The 18598-nt window shown below is 45.1% G+C and overlaps 1 protein-coding gene across 1 annotated transcript in view; it reads left to right on the forward strand.

The window, feature by feature from the left end:
• The window catches only part of PTPRH (protein tyrosine phosphatase receptor type H), a 61703-nt gene extending 43744 nt beyond the window's left edge, over nucleotides 1-17959 (forward strand). Inside the window, 12 exon segments of the mRNA XM_033961452.1 lie at nucleotides 224-487; nucleotides 2034-2118; nucleotides 2210-2251; nucleotides 3583-3673; nucleotides 5684-5774; nucleotides 5858-5934; nucleotides 13906-14040; nucleotides 14200-14322; nucleotides 14855-14947; nucleotides 14949-15016; nucleotides 15948-16083; nucleotides 17258-17959. Of these exon segments, the coding sequence (XP_033817343.1) occupies nucleotides 224-487; nucleotides 2034-2118; nucleotides 2210-2251; nucleotides 3583-3673; nucleotides 5684-5774; nucleotides 5858-5934; nucleotides 13906-14040; nucleotides 14200-14322; nucleotides 14855-14947; nucleotides 14949-15016; nucleotides 15948-16083; nucleotides 17258-17392 (1340 nt within the window). The 3' untranslated portion in view covers nucleotides 17393-17959.
• The last annotated feature ends 639 nt before the right edge of the window (nucleotides 17960-18598 follow it).

The following is an 18598-nucleotide window of genomic DNA, read 5'->3' on the forward strand; positions in this document are numbered from 1 at the left end:
ACAGCAACAAAACTCTCAGGGTCGGGGAAATTGAGTTCCTGTGGGGACGGGGATAAATTTGTCCCCGTGTCATTCTCTATTAGGTAGGTCTATATCTGTTCCCTCTCTTTCTCTGGGAAGGGACTGTCTCTTCCATTTTTCTCTAGAAAGGGATAGTTTCTGCCCACTCTCTCAGAGAGCTGTCTCTTTCCCAGTTTTCTGACTGTGTCTCTCCCTCCCACAGACCCAGGCACAGTGCAGGTGCTGAGTTGTTCCCAACGGAATGGAGCTTACAGCCTACGAGTCTTCTGGAACCTTCCCAAAGGTTTTGTCACCCAGGTCTGGATTTTGGTGAACAAGGAGCGGCATGTCAGTGTTGGTACCACTGAAACTGAAGTGGAGGTGAAAGGGTTGCAGCCAGCTGCTTTGTATACCATCAGCATGGAAACCGTGGCCTATGGCAAGAAGGCAGAATCGGACTCTATCACCTGTTACACTGACAACACAGGTCAGCAGCATGGCACCTCATTATAAAGCTAATCAGTTGATTGCTTCCAGCCTCTCAATTCTCAATTGCTTCCAGTCTCTCAATTCTCCATTGCCCCATTTGTAATTAAACTCTGGAATTTGTTGCCGGAGAATGTGGTGAAAGCAATTAGCTTAACAGGGTTTAAAAAAAAAGTTTGGCTAACTTCCTAAAAGAGGCCATTATCGAGATGGCTTTGGGAAGTCCACTGCTTACACCTAGGATGAGCAGCATAAAATCTGTTTTACTTCTTGGGATCTAACTAGGTACTTGGGACCTGGGTTGGCTACTGTTGGCCAGGATTAGCTGCTATACTGGGCTTGATGGACCTTCGGTCTGTCCCAGTTTTTATGTGAGCCAAGTCTAGGACAGTCGAGCCATTGTGACATCACTGGGGAGGTTGGCTCTTACAATCTCAGCTCTGGAATGTTACTACTCTTTGGGTTTCTGCCTGGTACTTGGGACCTGGGTTGGCCACTGTTAGAAACATGATACTTGGCTCGATGGACCTTCGGTCTGTCCCAGTATGGCAATTCTTATGTTCTCATGTACATTAGATAGACTATGAGCCCACCGGGACAGTTAGGAAAAAAATGCTTGAACACCTGAATGTAAACCGCTTAGACAACCTCCATTGATAGGCGTTATATAAATAATTAATAATAATAATACAGTCATAAGGTCTCTGTCAGAAAGGGTTTGTATTTTTAGCCTAAGCAAAGAGGGGTCTCAAGTCCAAAAACCTCAGATAAATCAAGACTTGGTGGCACTAGTGGGTCAGCAGCTGCCACAGCTCTCGGTAGCTTGTCGAAGGTATTAAAACAAGAGTTGGTGGCAGTAATGGGACCTAAATGAGGCTAAGTACATTTAAACTAAGGTTTCTTTCCAGGTTGGGTACTTTTTAAACAACAGGAGTAACAGTATCAGGTAGAGAAGTTCTCTTCAGCATAGAAATTTCCAAAACTCTAGTGTAAGTTTCCCCAGGTATCGTTCGGCCTCTTAGTTATAAATTCAGGTATTTTGAAGGACTCATGACAGGCCTGTGACTGCAGAGCAGATCCAGTCTGCTATAAACACAAACAGGCCCAGTCCAAAGTCAGAATATGCACGCATTTTACACCAGTTAAACTGGTTCAGTCACTTCATATCAATAAGCACTTCCGAGTGGAGTATCACAGATCTGAACAGCCTTCGAGGTGCTGAGAACCACTTCACTATTCTCAGCAACCCTTTTTCTAGTCTCTGGGATCCATTTGATTCCTCGGTCGCAGGATTCCGGCTCTGGTAGGAGACTCGGTCCAAGGTCTCTTCATTTGCACCATGTTTCATTCCTCAGTGCCCCTCGACTTTAGACCCACCTGCAACCAGTCCTAGCGAGCTAGATCAGCCCCAGGACTCATTCTAGGTTTCAGAGTGGGAGCTTGTGTCACCAGTGGGATACGAAGGTGGGTTAGCAGGCTTCCCATGGGGAGAGGAGAGAATCATTGGATGCATGCCTGCCTTGACTCTCTTCTCTTTCTTTGTACAGGGGTCATCGTTGGGTCCATCTTTGGGGTGCTGCTGTTCCTGCTGCTGGTGGCATGCCTGGTTTTCTTGGTACTTTGGCGCAGAAGGTGAGATAGATTCTCAAAGTACTTTTCCCATCTGGAATTTGGTAACAGGAGCAGCTGCTTCATAAGCTTTGTCTGTGTTTTACTTTCTCAGAAACAAGAAAGAGCCTGGGATTTCTCCAGTAACCATGACCAAGTGAGTCTCATAGAAACATGACAGCAGATAAAGGCCAAATGGCCCATCCAGTTTGCCCATCCGCAGTAACCATTATCTCTTCCTTTCTCAATGAAATCCCACATGACTATCCCAGGCTTTCTTGAATTTCAGACACAGTCTCTGTTTCCACCACCTCTACTGGGAGACTGTTCCACACATCTACCACCCTTTCTGTAAAAAAGTATTTCCTTAGATTACTCTGGAGCCTATCACCTCTTAACTTCATCCTATGCCCTCTCATTCCAGAGCTTCCTTTCAAATGAAAGAGATTCAACTCATGCGCATTTACATTACATAGGTATTTAAATGTCTGTATCATATTTCCCCTCTCTCGCCTTTCCTCCAAAGTATACAGATTGAGATCTTTAAGTCTGTGCCCATATGCCTTATCACGAAGGCCTTCCTCTGGACCACCTCCATCCTTTTTATATCTTTTTGAAGGTGCAGTCTCCAGAACTGTACACATAAGTTCTTCACCCCCTTAAACTGTACCGTTCCCTCGGGTTTTTGCAGCCCAAATGCAAGACCTTGCATTTCTTAGCATTAAATTTTAGCTGCCAAATTTCACACCATTCTTCAAACTTCACTAGATCTTTCTTCATGTTATTCATACCATCTGGCGTGTCTACTCTATTGCAGATTTTGGTATCATCTGCAAAGAGGCAAATCTTACCCGACAACCCTTCAGCAATATCATTTATAAAAATGTTAAAAAGAACAGGCCCAAGAACAGAACCTTGAGGCACACCACTGGTAACATCCCTTTCCTCAGAACAATCTCCATTGATCACTACCCTCTGTCGCCTTCCACTCAACTAGTTACTGACCCAGCCCATCACTTTGGGACCCATCCTGAGGGCACTCAATTTATTTATTAGACATCTGTGTGGAACACTATCAAAGGCTTTGCTAAAATCTAAATACACTACATCTAGCGCACATCCTCTATCCAATCCTGTGGTCACCCAGTCACAGAAATTGATCAGATTTGTCTGACAAGACCTAGTGAATCCATGTTGATTCCCTCTCTCCTTACTGTCTCCCAGTTGGGCAATTTGTTCTTGAGTTACCAGAGTAATACAGACTGGGATTTTCTAACTGTCTTCCTTGGTGTCTCTGTTTCTTTCTTCTGTGACTCTCTCCCTCTCTATTACTGCCGCTTCCTCCTCGCTCTCTCTCTTTCTGCCACTCTCACCATTTCCTGCCCTCTCTCTCCCACTTCTCCCCCCTCTCTTGCCCTTGTTCCCCTCCTCTATTCCTCTGCTGCCTTAAGATGGGGGGTCACTTACTTCTCTTCTGCCTCTCAACAGCATCCCCTCTACCATCCGTGTGCAAGATTTTCCTGACTATTTCCAACAGCAGGCTGCAGACAGTGATTTTGGCTTTGCTGATCAGTATCAGGTGGGTATTGAATCACACGGTGTTTGTGGCCCTGTCTGAGTATCCTTAATGAACATCAGTAGTATGTTTTCATATCTATCTGTCTATAAACATGCAGAACACCTTTCTTTGCATCTATCTATCTATCTATCTATCTATCTATTATATATTCACAAAGAAGCCCCCTCCCCATACACAAAAAATAATCCCACAGAGTAGGAAAAATCAGCATCATTCCTTCTCGGAAAAGACGGCTCTGCTCACAAACCCAGTGTCATAGTTGGGACTTTATGATTCAGCTATTGTGTCACACAAGGGATCTCTCTGTCTCCTGGTACATATGGTTAGACATTAGTCAGTTCAGTTCAGAAGGTCCGAATGTCCCCAAAAGCGACTAAAGAACGCCTATAGTGAAAACCCACAGCAAGAGTCAAATTCCTTGTTTGGATGAGCAACAGCGGTCCGCATTCCAAACCAGTTCTGGGGCTGCCAAGGTCTCTTGGTTCTCAGGGGCACAAGTGGCTTATTTCACGCTCTGAACTCCAGGTCCATCAAATCCAGTATCCTATCTCTGACGGTGGCCGTTCCGGGACACTGAAAGCTTTTGGTCGATCCCAATGGACAGTGCTCACGTCTGGAAGTGAGAGGTGGTGAGCCCGAGTCTACCCGACTGATAAATGTTACGGATGGACTGATGTTTACAGCAAATGCAAAACGTTCTTATATGAAAATGAGCAAAAAACATGACACTTTGTGTTTTTTTTATTCGCCAATTATAGTTCACACTGTTTGCGAAGAAGACACGCACGCTTAATGACATTGTACCTGAAACGAAAGTGACGACTAACCAAAACAAGACTGGCAATAGAGAATGACACGGTGACAAAATTCATCACCTTTCCCATCTCCATGGAAAACCGTGGGAAGCAATCCCAAGTTTCCAATTTTCCAAGTTTATTAGTTTTTAATATCCTGACCATCAAGTGAATATCTGGCCGGTTAACAATGTTTTGTATAGGCTAAAAATGTTATAAGCTAAAGTGAACATAGATGACATAGACTAGACAAACTGGATAGTGAGGAAAGTGAGGGGAGGAGGGGAGAAGTTACAAAATTTAGTGAAAGAGGGGGGGAGGGGAAGGGGTAGAACGTGAGGGATAGGGTGGCATTGTTGGAGCAAGTACTTATTCGCAGTAAGAGGTAGAAAAAGGGAGAGAGAGAGACAAAAAAAAAAAAGAAGATTTGAAAAGAGAAAAAGAGTGATCTAGGTTCAATTGAAAGCATCTTGAAATAAGAATGTCTTTAAGCCAGACTTGAATTTAATTAGATTTTGTTCGTCCCGTAGAAATTGTGGGAGAGAATTCCATAGAGTGGGGGCAGTTACTGCGAAGTTGGTTTTTCGGGTGTAGTAAAATTATTTTAAAGAAGGAATAAACAAGAGTTTTTGGTCGGTAGATCTTAATATACGAGGGGAACTTTGTGGAATTAGTAGTTTATCGAGGAATAGTGGTTGATGGAAAAGTTTAATTTTAAAAGAGAGTAGGATGATTTTGTAGGTGATGCGATGATTGATGGGAAGCCAATGGGCCTCTTTGAGAAGGGGAATGACATGTTCAAATTTACCTTTTTTATATATTAGTTTCATTCTTTTAATATCTATCTCATTTCCGTCCTTCTAGACCAACATTCTTTAGCACAAGGTTCGAGGGTCAGCGGTTGTATCCATTCATACTCTTGATTCTTCCCTCTCTCCTTAAAGAATGATATGGAGATGGTTTCCCGCGGTTATCCACGGGCACGGAAACAGTGATGAATTTTGTCACCATGTCATTCTCTAACTGGAAACAAAACATTTTTGAGTCACTTGACCCCAATTAATAACAAACTTCTCTGTCAACAAAGCCCACCGCTAGCGTGTTGCTTTGTAAAATGTTGTTTTAAATCTGCTGCCTGTTAATTTCATGGAATGTCCCTAGGATATGAGGGTGCGTTGTGCCAGGTTAATTGTCTCTCTGTTTCCCTACCCCACAGTATCTCGCCTCGGTGGGCACAACCCAATCAAGGACAGCAGCGGAGCAGACAGTGAACAGGACCAAGAACAGATACAACAATGTCCTGCCCTGTAAGTACACACCGCGTCTCATCCTCCGCTTCACAGCCCCTGCATTTGCTCCTTCCTCACTCACCTCTTCCTTCTCCTTTCAGATGATCATTCCAGGGTGAGGCTTCAATATATAGGAAATGACCCCAGCACCGACTATATTAATGCAAATTACGTACTGGTAAGACTGGATCCGTCCCAGCACTAGTCCATCTGGCACTCTGTCTCTGTCTCTCTCTCTTTCTGCTATTTTTTTTTTTTTGTTCAAATATTTTATTGAAAATGTAATTCTGTAGCATCCAGAATGTAATGTAATGTAATGTAATTTATTTCTTATATACCGCTACATCCGTTAGGTTCTAAGCGGTTTACAGAAAATATACATTAAGATTAGAAATAAGAATGCAATACAAAAAAAGAAAATAACCTCAACAGTATACTCTAGAAAGGCATACAAGTGAGAATTCAAAGGAATCTACTATACTCGGTAAAAATGAATTATCTTTAGACAGATTGGACTCAGAGGGAGCCATAAGCATTTAATTTTCTTGTATAGATCCATGTTCTCTGAAATTTTAACAACAATTTTATTCCTAAAACTCTACCAGACGCACGTAGTGCTGCACATTGTACGTTTAAGAGACAGTCCTTGCTCAGAAGGGCTTAACAATCTAATTATGAGAGACACACAAGGCAAAAGGGAGTCTGAACTTGGTGCTCAAGGAGGGAATTGGAGGGGGCTGAAGAGGTGGGAGGGGATCACTGAGGGGATGAAAGACAGATACTCGTATGTTGGCAGGGTTAGGATTTAAACATAGCTTCAAATAGGTGGGCTTTCAGTCTGGATTTGAATACCGCCAGAGACTGAGCCTGACCTAACGAGCAAGTTCAGATTTGTGAATTTGGCCCAGACAAGCGCAAATTTGTGAACTTGGCCAGAACATGCCATTCAAATTTGTGGACGTTTTCCAGGATCCCAATATCGTTTTCATTGCATTAGATACAATTATGTCCAAGAAGGGTTTGTGGCAGTCTGGAAGAGTTAAGGATGGAGAATAATTTGTAAATTATCAGGAATAACGAGAGGGGCTCATTTATATTCAGAATGGATTGTGGTGTTGGCCAGTTTTCATCCCCCAATTTTTAAATAAAAGGACAGCATGCGAGACCAGCTCTCCGTTTTCTCACATGATTCCTGAAGGCCTTGTGTAAGACAAGCGGAATGAGTTGGTCTCGTCACTTTACACCAGAAAGAATTTCAATCAATCTCTTGTCTTTGTATGTTGAAGTCAGTCTCCCAAGAGCTAACTGCGCCATTACATATCAGAAATAGTGTTTTATGCATTTGTTGGTATGTGCTGGAAATAATTTTACCACCAAGTTGTGATTTTGTTACATAATAGTTGAAGATGGGCCCGATTTTCAAGCTTTGAAAGAGAGATGGAGCTCTTTTTGATCATTTGAGTGAGTCTCTACCATTTAAATATTGAGACTGTGGTAAATTATATAGCAAAGAAAGTTCCTGATAAGAACATAGTGAATGATTATTTTGTATGAGCCTTCAGAGTCCAAATGGGCCACACTCTCTAGATGGAAGAACAAAACCAAGAACTGCAGTGATGGTGTACAGGACGCCAAGTCTTTCATAAACAATCATAGAAATAAAATCATGAAACTTATAAGTCCTTTTGGATACAAACTGTTTCATGATTTTATTTTTATTTTTATTTATTTATTTAATTAAATATAACAATTATAATACATACAGTATTCTAAAGCAATATGAGTCCACATCAAGGAAGAGAAAGAGGTCATCCTTGAACATATATAACCAACAAATAAAAGAAGAAGAAAAAAGCCTGTATATCTCTATTTTAAGTTTTAGTTTGAGCACCCGTTTCCCTATCTATCAGGAATCTTTCCAACTGATCAGGTTCAAAAAAGGCATATGACATATTTGAATAAGTAATCATACATTTAGCAGGAAATTTTAAGAAAAAAGTTGCTCCCAATGATAATACACGAGATTTTGTATTGAATAAATTGTTTCCGCCTAAACTGGGTGGCTCTGCAAACGTCTGGAAGCATTTGCAGTTTCTGCCCACAACACCATACTTTTACAATTCTCTGAGGCAAAGGTAACTAAGAGGGTGGCATGATCTGAAATATCATTGTAACTTGTTTCAAGAAATAATATTAAATTTTCCAATGGATCCAATGGTTAGATTCATCGGATGTACCATCCTCTTGGTTAACCGATCCCCTCATTGGGAGATAGAAACATCTATTCAAGATAATAGTTTCAGCATTGCCCAATTGTAGAACCTCTTTAAAATATTTTCTAAGTAGTATCTAAGTAGTATCAGTACCCTTGGATGGCATACATCCAAGGGTTCTGAAGGAATTAAAGGAGGAGATAGCGGAACTACTGCAGCAAATTTGCAACTTATCCCTGAAAACAGGCGAGATCCCGGAGGATTGGAAGATAGCCAACGTTACACCCATCTTTAAAAAGGGATCAAGAGGTGATCCGGGAAACTACAGGCCAGTGAGCCTGACTTCAGTTCCTGGGAAAATGGCAGAAGCACTGATAAAAGAAAGCATTGATCAACATTTTGAAAAGCACGAACTTCTGATAGCCAGCCAGCATGGTTTCTGCAAGGGACGATCGTGCCAAACAAACTTATTGCACTTCTTTGAAGGGATTAACAAACAGATGGACAAAAGAGACCCCATTGACATCATATATCTAGATTTCCAAAAAGCCTTTGACAAGGTGCCCCATGAACGCCTACTCCGGAAACTAAAGAACCATGGGGTGGAAGGAGACGTACATAGATGGATCAGAAACTGGTTGGAGGGTAGAAAACAAAGGGTAGGAGTGAAGGGCCACTACTCCGACTGGAGGAGGGTCACGAGTGGTGTCCCGCAGGGCTCGGTGCTCGGGCCGCTACTATTTAATATCTTCATAAATGATCTAGAAACAGGGACGAAGTGCGAGATAATAAAATTTGCGGACGACACTAAACTATTTAATGGAGCTCGGACTACAGAGGAATGTGAAGAATTGCAAAGGGACTTGAACAAACTAGAAGATTGGGCGACGAGATGGCAGATGAAGTTCAACGTTGAGAAATGTAAGGTATTACATGTGGGGAGCAGAAACTCGAGGTACAACTATACAATGGGAGGGATATTATTGAATAAGAGTATCCAGGAAAGGGACTTGGGGGTAATGGTGGACATGACAATGAAGCCGACGGCACAGTGTGCAGCGGCCGCTAAGAGAGCGAATAGAATGCTTGGTATAATCAAAAAGGGTATTACAGCCAGAACGAAAGAGGTTATCCTGCCGTTGTATCGGGCAATGGTGCGCCCGCATTTGGAGTACTGCGTCCAATATTGGTCGCCGTACCTTAAGAAGGATATGGCGTTAGTCGAGAGGGTTCAGAGGAGAGCGACGCGTCTGATAAAAGGGATGGAAAACCTGTCATATGTTGAGAGATTGGAGAAGCTGGGTCTCTTTTCCCTGGAGAAGAGGAGACTTAGAGGGGATATGATAGAGACTTATAAGATCATGAAGGGCATAGAGAGAGTAGAGAGGGACAAATTCTTCAAACTTTCAAATAATAAAAGAACAACAGGGCACTCGGAAAAGTTGATAGGAGACAGATTCAAAACAAATACTAGGAAGTTCTTTTTTACCCAACGTGTGGTGGACACCTGGAATGCGCTTCCAGAGGACGTGATTGGGCAGAGTACGGTACTGGGGTTCAAGAAAGGATTAGACAAATTCCTACTGGAAAAGAGGATAGAGGGGTATAGATAGATTACTGCACAGGTCCTGGACCTGCTGGGCCACCGCGTGAGCGGACTGCTGGGCATGATGGACCTAGGGTCTGACCCAGCAAAGGCATTTCTTATGTTCTTATGTTCTTATGTATCTCAGGAGAGAGCAATGAGCATTATGGGAAATTCAATAGTCTCAGATTAGAAGCTCTCATATGATTTTCCATATGTCTACGCAACCAAAGACTATCCTTGATTGCAGAGGTACTAGTTTGTTGTAGAGTACCCATCTGAGATTCTAATTTTTTAACTGCTCCTTCCAATAATTTTTTCATCTGTTTTTTCCAATTTAGACACTACTTGATCTGAAAAAACACAAAGCTTTTGTACTGGACCCTGTAGTAAAGCTTCAGACCTTTTAACCACTGTCCATATATTTTTTAAAGTTATATTCTGAGGAATTTCCTCATTAGACAAGTTCTCAATAGGAAACTCAACTGGCTGGATTTTATTACACTCTAATGGGGATTTTATCTGTGGTCTGAAGCTGTGTTTTCTCCTAAAGGAAGTCTACCATTAGGACAAGTCTCCTCTGGAGAAAAACAGGAACCAGGTAGACCCGGGGAAATGATTCTATTTTTATTATTGTTTATTAAAGACTTGGCGTCCTGTACACCATCACTGCAGTTCTGTTGTCTTCCACACTCTAGAAGGGCCATTTGGCCTTTATCTGCTGTCATGTTTCTAAATATCTGGTGATTTCTATTTGGACCAGCTGATGCTGAAGTTATTGATTTCTCTGCTATTTAGAAAATTTTCATGGCCTAAAATTCTGTCTGTGAGTTGCCAATGTAGAAATGCATTAATGGTTAAACTAAAAAAGGGAGAACATTTTAGAAACACCAGTAAAATCCATTGACCGAAAGAGGCACAGCTCTCGGATTCTGGTGCTGGTCTGGATTGACCCGAAATGTGGCCTGGCGGCAAGAGACACTGATTCTGTGCTTCTGGCTGCTTATTCACTCTCTTTTCCCCAGGATTAAACCAGAGCTTCCAAGTTACCCAGTTCCTGCTCACTCTTTCCTTTTCTCTTTCTTGGGATTTAGCTTAGTACAGGAGGAAATGCATTTCTGCTTCCTGTTCTCTCTTCTGTCACAGTTTGGCTAGTTCTGTTCTTCCCACTTCGGGAGTATTGGGGCTTTAGGCTGGTGTGATGTTTGAAGTTCTGCCTTTTCCTAGGTAGGGTTGCTGCTGACTGAATCCTGGCAGTTTGTGTTTCAATGATGTGCCAGGTTTTTCCTACATCTAAATACCGTATTTTCACGCAGATAACGCGCACCCGTGTAAAACGCGCACACGGGTATAGCGCGCAGAAGCCACGATTTTATGTACAAAAACTTTTGTATACCGCGCTCACGCGTATAACGCGCATGCAGCTCGACTGTCCTTTCGCCCGCCCCGACTCTCCTCTGGCCACCCCGACTCTCCTTTTGCCCTCCCCGACTCTCCGTGCGCTGTCCCGACTCTCCGTTCACCCTCCCTGACTTTCCGTGCACTGCCCCGCCTCTCCGTGCGCTGTCCCGACTCTCCGTTCACCCGCCCTGACTTTCCGTGCACTGCCCCGACTCTCCTTGCGCTGTCCCGACTCTCCGTTCACCCGCCCTGGAGCCTTAGGTCCCACCTGGGGGCGCGGCCTGAGGCAGATGGTCAGGTTGGGCCCATGTGCCTCAGGCCGCGCCCCCAGGTGGGACCTAAGGCTCCAGGGCCTATTCTGATTGGCCCACGCGCCTTAGGCCCCACCAGTAGGCGGAGCTTTGGGATGGATGAGCCAATCCGGCCTCATTCCGTCGTTGGCTGCCTGCCGGACAGGCGGGTTTGGCTCCCGTCTGTCCAGCCAACTACCAAAGGTACGGGGAAGGGGGGTGGGGGTGTCGTGGGGGTCGGCCAGGGGGGTCGCGGGTCGGCTGGGGGGGCGGTCGGAGGTTCTTGGGGGGGGCGGTCGTTGGAGGGAGGGGGGTTTGCGTCGAGGGCAGGAGGGCTTGGGATCCCTCCTGCCCATAATGTAGTGCGGGGTGGGGGGTGGGGGTAGGGGGTCGCCGTGGCCAGGAGGGTTTGGGCTCCCTCCTGGCCCGATATTGTCGGGGAGTTGGGGAGTCGGCCGGGCAAGAGGGCTTGGGCTCCCTCTTGCTCCGATCGTGGATGCGGGTGCGGGTGGGAGCGCGTGCGAGCGGTCGTTCGGGGTGGGGGTGCGAGCGGTCCTGCTGGGGGGGGTGAATCGGGCGTCGGGCGGGGTGGGAACTATGTAAAAAAAATTTTTGTATACCGCGCTCACGCGTATAACGCGCGAGGGGTATGCGCGGTAGGTAAAAACGCGTATAACGCGCGCGTTATATGCGTGAAAATACGGTAATCAACTGTCAGACATTATCCCATAGTTTTGCCATACTTTATTCTCTAGTATTTATACATCTTACTGGTCCTCAGTGGGCCACCACGCACTCAAACTCTCTCATTGTGCTGGGCTTTATGCTCCCACTCGTCATTGGATCCAGTGTAGAAATTGTTTTTAGATATTTTAAGAAATAATTTAACCTATTCAGATAAATATGTACTAAAAGTACTTAGCTGTGCCATAGACTCTATTCAGGGGGGGGGTAGAATCACCAAATCACCAACATGTTTCGCCCGTGTGGTTCTAAGGGCTTTCTCAAGGTTCCCATTCCCTCTTTAACCAGTCATCCCGACCATTGCGTCCAAAACGAAAACCTACAGACACTGAGTTTCTCTTTTGCAGGTTTTTGTGTCATAAGAACATAAGAAAAGCCCTCACCGGATCAGATCGAGGTCCATCCAGTCCAGTGATCCGCACACGCGGCGGCCCCTTTAGGTACTCCCGAATGGAGACCCAGATATACCGTAGCCCTCAATATGATTTGCAAGAAGGTGTGCATCCAACTTGCGCTTGAATCCCAGAACAGTAATCTTTGTCACAACATCCTCCGGGAGAGCATTCCAAATTCCCACCACGCGCTGTGTGAAAAAGTACTTCCTGATATCCGTCCTGAACCTGCTGCCACTCAGTTTCAGTCTATGACCTCTTGTCCGTGTCACATCCGAAAAAGTTAGTAACGCTGCTTCTTGGTCTATTTTATCAAAACCTTTTATTATTTTAAAAGTCTCTATTAAATCCCCTCTCAGTCTTCTCTGCTCGAGGGTAAATAGTCCCAATTTCCTAAGGTGTTCTTTGTAGCTCAAATTCTCCAATCCCTTGACAAGTTTCGTGGCTCGCCTCTGTACCCTCTCCAGCAGAGTTATATCTTTCTTGAGGTATGGAGACCAGTGTTGTACACAGTATTCCAATTGCGGTCTGACCATTGCTCTATAAAGTGGCATTATTACATCTTCCGATCTATTCGTAATCCCCTTCTTAATCATGCCCAACATCCTATTTGCTTTCTTCGCCGCTGCCGCGCAATGAGCCGAAGGCTTTAGGGTTCTGTCAATCAGTACCCCCAAATCCCTTTCTTGTTCACAATTTGCTAATGTCGCCCCCAACATCTTATACTCGTGTTCTATGTTTTTTTTCCCTAGATGCATCACCTTGCATTTGTTTATGTTAAAATTCATCTGCCACTTAGTTGCCCACGCTTCTAGCTTGTTCAGATCCTTCTGGAGTTCCTCGCAGTCCCTTTGAGAGTCAACCGCATGACATAGTTTTGTATCGTCTGCAAACTTTATTATATTACAAGTTGTTCCCTCTTCCAGATCATTTATAAAAATATTGAACAAAATAGGCCCTAGAACCGAGCCCTGGGGCACGCCGCTAGTCACCCTCTCCCAGTCCGAGAATTTCCCATTTATGCTAACCCTCTGCATTCTGTTTTCCAACCACTTGTCGATCCATCTGTGCACTTCTCCTCCTATTCCATGTCGTATCACTGTTACTGAGATGACTCTAAAATTTGAATCTATTTTGTGAACAGGACAGAGAAATGTCTTACTTCCATTCTGCCCCTGTTGTTGGGGGAGTCTCTACACTCACTCACACAAACACACTCACTCTCACACTCACTCACACTGACACATTCTCTCACACTCACTCTTTCTCTTCTCCTTCCTGCCTCAGTCCCTGTTTTTCACTGTTTCTCACTCTCCTTCCTCCTTGTCACTCCCTCGATCTCTTTCCCTCTTCTTCTACCTTTCTTTCTTTCTCTCCTCTCTCACTGTCTTTCTTTTCTCTCTTTTTTCTCTGATCTCCTTATCCTTCCTCTCTCTGCTTCCCAGACCATCCTTCCATGCTCATGACCTGCCTGCCCTTTTTCCCTCTCCCCCCCCACTTCCCATCCCCATCCTCTCCTTTCAGGGTTACAACTCGGACAAGGAGTTCATCGCCACACAAGGTCCCCTGCCAGACACCATGGGAGACTTCTGGCGCATGGTATGGGAGCAGCGCGTGGGTACATTGGTCATGCTGACCAACTGCACTGAGGGTAGCAAGGTGAGTAACAGGGGAACAGTTGATCCACTTTGGGTTTTATCTTCTATCTATGGGGCTGACACTGAATTAAAGCCTGGAGCGGCTCAGCCTCTCCTTGGGGGGATTTGGAGCTGCAATCTCAAGTGACCACAAGGCCTGCCCCCATCTCTCCTGCTGCAGGTAAAGTGCGCCCACTACTGGCCCCTGGATTACACACCCTGTACCTATGAGGACATCATGGTGACCATTATCAACGAAACCATCCTTCCTGAATGGACAATCCGAGACTTTCATTTAAAACATGTACGTCGCTTCTCCTCACCAGAGCATCCAGCTTACCCAGCTTAGCAGGGACAGGTGCTGGGTTAGCCTGATTCGGTGTCTCTAGGATTGGAATGACCTGTCCATGCTTGCCCATGGCCTTATGTCTATGAGAGGGACAAGAGATTCTCAACCCGGTCCTAAGGACACACTGAGCCAGTTAGGATATCAACAATGAATATTCATAAGATGAATTTTGCATGAACCACCTCCATTCTATGCAAATCTGTCTTATGCGGATTTGTTGCGGGCATCATGAAAATCTGATAAGGACAGCAGAGGGAGGTCTCGAGATAATGGGAGGGCGTAGATGGAGACAGAGGGAGGGGTGGTACGGTGATGAAGAAAAGAAAAACAGAGGTGGGAAGGGAGGAGAGAGTGTTGAGGAGGAAGGGATGAAGGTGGGTAGAGGTGGGATGGGAGGGAAGGAAAGGGAAAATATGGAATGTAGATTACTGAAACAGGAGGAAATGTGAGAGATGGGATTCCGTTCACTGTCTGCTCTGTTCTCCAGGCCAGGGAAGGCAGTGTTCGATCTGTCCGCCACTTCCACTACACCGTCTGGCCCGATTTCGGAGTCCCACACAATACAGACACTGTCATCCGTTTTCCGGGACCTGGTGCGAGAGTACATCGACCAGAGGAGAGGTGACGGCCCTACGGTTGTCCACTGCAGGTGAGGATGAGGCCGCCGGTCTGGCGGTGTGACCAGAGTTTCCACCCTGGTCACCTTTGTAGAGTTTTGGCCTGGAAGGGGAGCCAGCCCACAGGACTCCTGGCCACGTTCCCATCAAGGAGACAGGGGTACTCGCAGCACTACATCTTGCAACCCCTCACCACTTCTGAGGGCATAATCTGGGTCTTATTCCTAATTCTACTCTTAGAACTGGGGCTTAGAGCTGAGGCACAGGGAGATAAGTTCAAGTTCAATTTATTTGATATAACCGCCAATATAGAACCAAAGTTAGAATCTAAGAGATGTACAATAAAAATTGGGTAAGGGGGATTAAGAAAAACAGGATAAAACAAACAAGACTGGAAACATAAGGGACAAGGCAAAGGGTAAAATTATAACTTTTTTAAAGGGAAAAGCAGAAGGCAAAAACATAAAGGTTACGGGATAATAGAACGATCTTGATCAAAAAAAGAGAATAAGCTATGTATTAAAGGCCTGAGAAAATTAATAGAAAATTAATTGAGCATTAAAACTTGAAAAAGACCTTGCCATACGAAGGGATTTCCAAAGAGTGGGAGCCATTCTTATAAAGGCAGAGTTTCTATGAACATCCAAAAATAACAAACTCTGCCTAAATGAAGGGACAGTCAACAGTGACTGAAATGAAGAACGAAAGGGTCTCTGGAGAGAATATTGAACTAAGTAACCAAATACAAAAAGAGGGAAGACCACTGAAAAGAATTGGAAAAGTATAAATATTGTATTTAAATGATTCCGTCCAGGGATGGACTCTGCGTCAGTGGCAAAGCCAGGCATTGGCCCTTACCTTGTAGGGTGTCTCCTACCTGTGAATTTTTTTGCCCCCCCCCCCCATGCTGTTGCAGTCTATCCTTGACACCCTTCTCCCATCTCTCTCTCTTGCCTTATGCAGCGCTGGCGTGGGCCGTACAGGGACCCTCATTGCCCTGGACTATCTGATGCAACAGATGGAAAAAGAGAGGCGGATCGGGGTGTACAGCTTCGTGAAGCAAATGAGGATGAGCCGGTGTCTGATGATTCAGACAGAGGTGAGGAGATGCCGCGCACCGTGCCATGCCTGGGGATGAGTTCTCCTCACACTTTCCTCTCCTCTCCTGTCCTGTGTAAACTACTTCTGTTGACCATCCTGTGATTTTGGCTTTGACTCCTCACGGCATGGAAACTTTTTTCATGCCGTCAGGTCCTATCTGGTGACTCAGTTTGGTCACTGTTAGAAACAGGATGTGAGAGTTAACAGCATTTTGGTGGCACCCACCATGGTATGTCTTGTGTTCTAACCTTTCCTCTTTCCTGAGGGTCTCCTCTTTCTCAGTTAGCTTAGTGGGGGTTTAAAAAAGGCATGGATAATTTCCTAAAAGAGAAGTCCGTAGGCCATTATTGAGATGACTTGGAAAAATCCACTGCTTATTCCTAGCTAGGTACTTGGGACCTGGGTTGGCCACTGTTGGAAACAGGATACTGGGCTTGATGGACCTTCAGTCTGTTTCAGTACGGCAGCTCTTATGTTCTTATGTGAGCCAAGTATTGTGACATCACTAGTGAGGTTGGCTCTTAGGCATTGGTGGAATGAGGCATTATGACATCACAATCTCAGTTCTGGAATGTTGCTACGCTTTGGGTTTCTGCCTGGTACTTGGGACCTGGGTTTGCCACTGTTGGAAACAGGATACTGGGCTTGATGAACCTTTGGTCTGTCACAGTATGGCAACTTTTATGTGAGCCAAGTCTAGGACAATGAAACCATTGTGACATCACTGATGAGGTTGGCTCTTAGGCATTGGTGGAATGAAGCATTATGACTTCACAATCTCAGCTACTCTTTGGGTTTCTGCCTGGTACTTGGGACCTGGGTTGGCCACTGTTGGAAACAGGATCCTGGGCTTGATGGACCTTTGGTCTGTCCCAATATGACAGCTCTTATGTTCTATTCTCTCTTTCTGTGGATTAACCATGCTATATTATATGTGATATTACATGTATGTGATGTATGTAAAGACTGTGTTTCTCTTGGGGTTTATCTGCTAGCCACAGTAGGCCACAATCTGATGCTTAGGGTGACATCCCAGGAACAGATCATGCAAAAATGGGGGTGTGAGGGCCTTCTTGCTTTATAGAAAACCAGAACTATGCCACTACCATGTCACCTTCTTAACCCCTCAGGCTCACATAGTTTCTTCTCTCTCTCCCCCTTTCTCCCACCAGTCCCAGTACATCTTCCTGAACAAATGCATTTTGGACCTGATCCAGCAACCCCCAGAGAATATCTACGAGAACACGATGAATTCGCTCATTTATGAGAACGCCAGCGCCATTCGAGATCTTGAACAGGCAGCGTGAGCGAGTCCAGCTGAGACGCCGCAGAAAAACTGAAGGCTGAACCTGGTTTTTGTCCAGCCTGGCATGGGGGTTCTCTGCTCCATGAGCTCCCCTCTTCCATCTCTCTCACCTGTGCCACCCCTTGGAGGGGGGTCTTCCAAATTCAGGGAGTGATCAGCAGAAACAAAGAGTGAAGATCACCGATTTTAGGTTCCAGCCTTTTGTCAACCTGGAGCTGTCAGCTGGAAAGTCAGAACCTGGGTCCACAAGAGTACTGGGGCCAGCCTTGCTTTTTTGATGTGCCTCTGGAACCTGCAGTCCTGATCTTGTAGGGAACAGAGAGACTACAGGTCCCACAGTGCATTGGTGTAGAAGTTACAAAAGCAAGGGCTGGCAACGGAGCTGCCTTTAAAAACTGTCGTGTGGTGACTATGAAAAGGGAAGGCACATCAATACTACAACCACTACTAATCATTTCTATGGCGCTGTACATCAAAACACAGAAGAGAGAGTCCCTGCTCAAAAGAGCTTATAGTCTATTCAAGACAGACAAACTGGACAAGAAGGTGCATCAATACACGTGCCTATCCCAGGCCCTCTTGAATTCAGACACAGTCTCTGTTTCCACCATCTCTTCTGGGAGATTGTTCCATGCATCTACCACCCTTTCCATAAAAAAGTATTTCCTCAGATTACTCCGGAGCCTATCACCTCTTAACTTCATCCTATGCCCTCTCATTGCAGAGTTTCCTTTCAAATGAAAGAGACTTGACTTATGCACATTTACATTACGTCTCTACAGAGAGAATGATAAGGCAGATATTGGTGCTTAGCAGGTGGGTTGGAGTTTGGAATTGAAAACAACTTTAGAGTCTGGAATTCAATACTGCCAGAGACGTAGCCAGATGTTCCAGGCATATGGGGCAGCCAGGTAGAAGGGACAGAATTTGGAGTTGGCTGTAGAGAAGGGTACAGATAAGAGAGACATGCTTGGGAGGGAGTGGGGGGGGGGGGGGAGAGATGAGAGATACTGAGGAGCTGCAGAGCAAATACACTTGTGGGTCAGTAAGAGGAGTTTGAACTGGATGCGGAAACAGATAGGGAGTCAATGAAGTGACTTGAGGAGAGCGGTAATGTGGGAATAGTGACATTGGCGGAATATGAGGGGTTAAGCAGAGTTTTGAACAGACTGAAGGGGAGAGAGATGGTTTAGTGGAAGGCCAGTGA

The sequence above is a fragment of the Geotrypetes seraphini genome, chromosome 10, assembly GCF_902459505.1.
Source record: "Geotrypetes seraphini chromosome 10, aGeoSer1.1, whole genome shotgun sequence".
NCBI classification, from domain to species: Eukaryota; Metazoa; Chordata; class Amphibia; order Gymnophiona; family Dermophiidae; genus Geotrypetes; species Geotrypetes seraphini.